The following is a 6,292-nucleotide window of genomic DNA, read 5'->3' as shown; positions in this document are numbered from 1 at the left end:
ACGGGATGTATAAAATAAATCGCTAATCATTTGCGATTCCTTAAATATCGCAAATAATTCGCAGAATCCCGTATTGCGATTTCTTAATAGCGAAATTCGCTAAATAAGAAATCGCAAAAACGGGAATCTGCAAGCCTGGTGCAGGCTGATGACATCACAAACAGGAAACTGTAGTGATTGCCTGCACCTGCTCACCTGAGCCACACCCAGAGGCTGCTTGTGGAGTGTGAGGAGGCTTTCCTGGAGACAGCAACCAGCAATGGATCCCAAACAAAACCAGCAGGGCAAAGATGCAGAAAAAAGAAAGAGAAAACACAAGTTTTCAGAAAAGGAGCAGGAGGTCCTCATTGAGGAGATGGTCTGCAGCCATGAGCTCCTGTTTGGGAAGAAGGCACTCAAAGTCCCAGAGGCCAGGAAGAGGAAAATCTGGCTGGAAATACAGAGCAAGGTGAATGCTGTTGGAGTCACCACACGCACCATCGAGGAGCTGCGCAAGCGGTGGTATGATATGCGCCAGAGGTCCAAGGAGAGGGTGGCAGCCAGACTCAAGGATGCCAGTCAGACTGGAGGAGGACCATCCACTGCAGAGCAGCCAACCCCCCATGAGGAGCTTGTGGAGTCAACCCTCCTGCCTGAGAGCGTTGGTGGTGTGGCTGCAATCGACAGCTCCGACCCCTCATCCAGCAGACAAGGTAAGATGCATGCCAAATCACCCTGCACTCCTCCCCATCCCTTGCACACTCCCCCAAATGCGCATAGTTAACTCCCAACATGCCAATCCAGCCCAGGTCTTACAGCACACCCAGCAATGCATCATGGTACTCGTAGTACTGTGTCTGACTGTGTGTCCATGACACCATCACAAGTAAATGCAACATATGTGTTTTGGGGATCATTGAATAGAAATGTGTCAGAGATTAGCCGTCAAAGATTTGTAACTTTATTGAGTGCCACATGCAGACAGTAACACAAACTCATATAGTCCCCTTTACATCCACAGCACACGCCATGCCACAAGAAGACAGCGCTGAGGGAGAGGAGCCTGCAGACCCTGCGGACTCCAGCGATGAGACAGAGCAGCAGCCAATTCAGCGCAGGAAGCGCGCACATGTGCCCCCACTGCCTCCATTTGAGGATGAAGTCCCAGCAACAGGCGATGACACCGACAGGAGAGAGGGGAGTCAGGGTGTGACAGACATGCCCCGTCATGACGCACCAACACCAAGGCAAAGGGAACAGGCCATTTCCAGGTCAAGGCCCAGGAGCAGCACTGCAACAGAAGGAGAAGGCACCGTGTTCTCCGGCTTGGAACAGTGCATGTTGCAGGAACAGCGCCTGCAAAGCAAGGCAATGCGGTCAATGAATCGCCAGCTAGGCCGCCTACATCAGGACAATCGCAACATGGTAGCGGCAATACGAGAGCTCTGTGCCACTTTGAGGGACACCCAAGCTGCCAATGACAGGGCTGGACGACGTGCCAATGCACGGCTACACAATTATACCAAGGCAGTCAACCGCCTCTGCACTACCACCAGCGCACTCACACGCAGAAGCGTAACCATGCAGGTGGACATGGCACATTGCTGCCAGGACATAGCGCGAGGGCTGGCGCAGGTGACCACTGCTGTGGAACAGCTGCAGACAGCCAATGCAGGTGGCAGCGCACTAATGGCCTCTGCTGAGAGTGAGGACACATCGAGTCGCAGCAGCATCACTCCAACCTTGCCAGGTGAAAGACGCCGCAGTGGCAGACAGGTAGCAGGCCAAGGGCGCACCATGGGGGTCAACCACCCTGGACGTCACCGACGGAGGTGATCATCTGCGGGGACACTGACTGCAACACGGGTGCATTAACCCGCAAAAGGCTGTTTGCCCTATTTGTTGTGCCTTCTCTGCACTGTGTGTACAACATGTGCTGGGGACAATTACTATTTCTTGCATGTGAAGTGTGATTAAACACTTGACACATCATCAGGCTTTGTCGTCTCATTTCCTCCATACTCACCTAAAAGTAGTTTTGTGTGATCTCAGTCCGTCTCTGGCGTCCAGCAGCTGCCCCAACTCCTGGTGCTGGTCTGGCAGGGGGAGCAGGGCGCTCGTCATCCGAAGTGTCTGTATCGGTCACATCAATTGTGGTGCCTTTCCTCATTGCCATGTTATGTAGCATTGCACAGCTTGACACGATTTTACAGCAGGTCTCAGGGCTGTATTGCAGTGCGCCTTCACTCTTATGCAGGCACCGGAAGCGGCTCTTCAGGATTCCGAAGGTTCGCTCAATTACACAGCGTGTAGATCTGTGTGCCCTGTTGTAGCTCCTCTCACTTGCATTTGCAGGATCCAGGTATGGGGTCAGGATGAAGTCGCGCACTGCATAGGCACTGTCACCTGCATGGTAAAAAACACAATAGGTGACTCAATGTCCCCCCCCTCAACTGATGTAGTGGATGTATTGATGTGTGCAATGTATTTACCGAGCAGGTACCCCTCCCCAAACTCTCCAGCACTCAGACGTCTGTGTATTCCGCTGTGTCGGAAGATGAAGGAGTCATGTGTACTGCCGGGGTATTTGGCTACGATGTCGGTGATGTGATACTTAGCGTTGCACACAATCTGTATGTTGAGGGAATGGTAGCATTTCCGATTCCTGTAGACATATTCAGTTTCTGCTGGGGGTGTGATGGCCACATGGGTCCCGTCAATGCAGCCGATGACGTGGGGGAAACGTGCAATCTGGTAGAAGTCCAGTATCGTTTGTTGTAATGCCTGTTGGGTGGTGGGGAAGTAAATGTGATGTGGGAGCCTCAGTAGCATTGCATCTAGGAAGGCATGGAAGAAGCGCGAAAGTGCACTCTGTGACACACCACCAACCTCCGCTATGACCCGTTGAAAACTCCCTGACGCGAGGAGGTGCAGGGAGCACAGGACCTGCACATGTGTGGGAATTGTTTGTGTCCTGCGAGTAGGGTGCTCCAAGTGGGGTTTCAGCTCCTCAATCAGGTCCATTATGGTCTGTGGGTGCAGTCTGTACTTGTCATAGATCTCCTCGTCAGTGTTCTGTAACAGGGTGATGCGCAGCCTGAAGATACGTTCCTGTCTCATTCTCCTGTGTGCAAGGGCCCGAATACGCAGCCTCCTGGCTATCACGTACATTGCAGCCATTGTGGGTGTGTTTGTTGCATTGTGGGCTGGTTTTTGTACCTTGCACCAGTTTACCACCTGCAAGCAATTGGTGTTAATAGCGATTTCTTAATTAGCGAATTTCGTGAAATCGCAATTTGCGATTTTTTCATACATGTGTTTGCGATTTCTTAGCTAGCGATTTCTTGTTAGCGATATTCGCAACGCTAAGGAATCGCAAATTAGGTATTCGCTAGGAAATTCGCAGTTTTCTTGTTTCGCAGCCTAAGAAATCGCTAATTTAGCGATTTCTTATTTTTCAGTTTGGAAGTGTGTCATACATATGAAATAGCGAAAAATCAGTCGCAAACGCTGTTTTTTGCGATTCGCAGCGTTTGCGACTAATTTTTGCTTTCATACATATGCCCCTAAAAGTCTTGTTAGGGCCTTGGTTAAGTCCCTTTCGAATTTTAGAAAAATAAAATGTCACTCTGGCTAGGGATAAGAGGGGTTTGAAACCTTTTAAACTTTTTCTCTTAACAAGAACCCAGCTGTTAGTGACGATAACCACAATGACATAGAGGATCAGGTTGAGGAGCTTGACCTCACCCCTTACCGTCACTTGTCTTTCAAGGAGGTAAGGTCCCTATGTAAAATTAATAAAATAACCATGGGGTCCCATCCCACCAAACAAAAGTGCCAGGGTTTGTTGGCTCGGTATACTAAGTACCACCCATCTGAAAATGGTGAAGACCAATCAGATGAGGAAGAGGATGGAGGGGATGAGGATGCCATCCAAACCACCCCCCCACACTTCATAGGCAGAAAAGGGCCAAGTGCCCCTGACTCCAAGAGTAAACCCCTAGTACCTAGAAGCCAAACAGGTGTATCAGGTACTACTGAGGACATTGAGGACAGCCTCAGTGAAGAGGACAACCTGCTATCAAGGTTGACCAAAAGACTGGATCTAGAGAGAGAGAGAGCAAAGATTGGCCTAGCACCCATCAATGGTGGCAGAAATGTACTTATTAAGGAAAAAGAGCAATCTTATGATCAAAAAATCCCCAAAGGGACTTTCCCTAAATATGGAGAGAGTGATGATATCACACAATGGTTCACAGCCTTTGAGAGGGCCTGTGAAATGAGAAAAGTGAAGAAGTCACACTGGGGGGCACTCTTTGGGAACTGTTCTCTGATAACTGCAGAGACAGACTCCTGACCCTTTCTGGAGCAGATGCTGGGTCTTATGACCTCATGAAGAGCAATCTCATTGAGGGATTTGGACTCACAACTGAGGAATATAGCATTAGATTCGGGGAGGCTCACAAAACCCAAAACCAATCCTGGATTGACTGCGTAGACTACTCAGTTAAAACACTCGGGCCGATTCACGGAACTAATCTGAGATAAAATCCTAAGCGTACTACTTTTTGTATTCACAGAAGGCATTTAGTAGTAGTAAAGTTAGGTTTCCTAACTTTACTACTGCTAAACTGGGATAAAATCCTAAACTTACTACTTTTGGTATTCACAGAAGGCATTTAGTAGTAGTAAAGTTAGGACTCCTAACTTTACTACTACTAAACTGGGATAAATTCCTAAACATACTACTTTTGGTATTCACAGAAGGCATTTAGTAGTAGTAAAGTTAGGACTCCTAACTTTACTACTACTAAATGCCTTCTGTGAATACCAAAAGTAGTAAGTTTATGATTGTATAAACTCAAATGGAGATGGGAATGCCTCTTACCATGCTTGCTTTTTGTTTACAGAGAGGTGCCACAGAAGGGAGTAGGATTTTCCCCCTTTGAACTTCTGTTTGGCCATCCTGTGAGGGGACCACTGTGAGGGTTGGGAGAAGCCTCTCCAAAAACCCAAACAAGATATTGTGGACTATGTGCTTGGCCTAAGGTCTAGAATGGCTGAGTACATGGAAAAAGCATCCAAGAATCTTGAGGACAGCCAGGAGCTTCAGAAGCGCTGGTATGGCCAGAAAGCTGCACTGGTTGAATTTCAACAAGGGCAAAAGGTGTGGGTTTTGAAGCCAGTGGCACCAAGGGCTTTCCAGGACAGATGGAGTGGCCCTTACCCCATCTTAGAAAAGAAAAGTGAGGTCACCTACTTGGTTGACCTGGGCACACGCAGAACACCCAAAACGGTGATTCATGTGAACTGCCTTACGCTTTTCCATGATAGGGCTGACATCACCATGCTGATGGTGACTGATGAGGATCAGGAGACAGAGAGTGAATCTCTCCCTGACCTCCTCTCATGCAGCCTGTTGGAAACGCCCACTCCCACTCCGCAGGGTGGTGGTGGACTCCCCGAACACACTGTGGTAGCTTGGCTCGAGTGGTCAGGAAACAGGCGCAGTGCTAAGCATACAATATACCCATACAATAACCATGCGTGCATCCGTTCCAAAAACGACTCTACACCGTAAAAATTATGAAAATATTCTTTCTTTATCTTTTTTCTCTTAGTTGCTGATTGGAAAAATAAATAAGACAATCACAATATACAAATTTAAATAGTGCAGGTCAAATAAATACTGGCTGTTTGATGAAATAAATAGGGGTGATCATAAATAACAGGGCATAAATACAAGTGCAATATATACAGACAATTAAATACTTTGAGGCAATAAATACTGTACCAATAAATATTGTACACCATCAAGTCCTGTGGACCTATAAATATAGTGCAGCAATAAATAGGTAAAAACTCAATAAATACAGTATCCCCAATAAATAATTAAAAGTATACCGCAACCCTCATATAATCAGATGACACTTCAATTCTTAAGGGCTGATAGGGCCCAGGCACAGCTTGTAGGGTTGTGGAAGGCTTGAGGGGGGCTACTCCCTGGCTGGGACAAGGCTGAGGCCTAATCTGAGGTAGATCAAAGGGGGGAATACCAGTGCCCTGGCTTTCTCTCTCCACACAACCTCTCTAGGTTAGTCCCAGTTCACCCCTTGCACAGTCAGGTTGGTTTCAGCACCTCCCTAGCCCCTTAGAGCAGTCTCTCAGGTCTCCACAGGGCCTTAGGCGCCCTCTACTCCACTTACTGCCCTTTTTCTGATGTTCCGACGCCGCTGGAGTCGTGTCGACGCCGTGAGGCGGTTCCGGTTCGGTCTCGGCGGCCTCGGCACAATGTCAGTTCTTTGACGACGCC

At 48.3% G+C, this 6,292-nt stretch overlaps 1 protein-coding gene across 1 annotated transcript; it reads left to right on the top strand.

Moving 5' to 3' along the window:
- Positions 1 to 259: 259 nt before the first annotated feature.
- Positions 260 to 1,853, top strand: LOC146805260 (uncharacterized). Its single transcript, XM_085620664.1, has 2 exons — positions 260 to 692; positions 1,001 to 1,853. The coding sequence occupies exons 1-2, from the start codon at positions 260 to 262 to the stop codon at positions 1,813 to 1,815; spliced, it is 1,248 nt and encodes a 415-aa protein (XP_085476790.1). The 3' UTR covers positions 1,816 to 1,853.
- Positions 1,854 to 6,292: the final 4,439 nt, after the last annotated feature.

Source organism: Triturus cristatus, chromosome 8, assembly GCF_964204655.1.
Source record: "Triturus cristatus chromosome 8, aTriCri1.1, whole genome shotgun sequence".
Taxonomy (NCBI): domain Eukaryota; kingdom Metazoa; phylum Chordata; class Amphibia; order Caudata; family Salamandridae; genus Triturus; species Triturus cristatus.
This window is presented reverse-complemented; position numbering and strand designations above follow the sequence as displayed.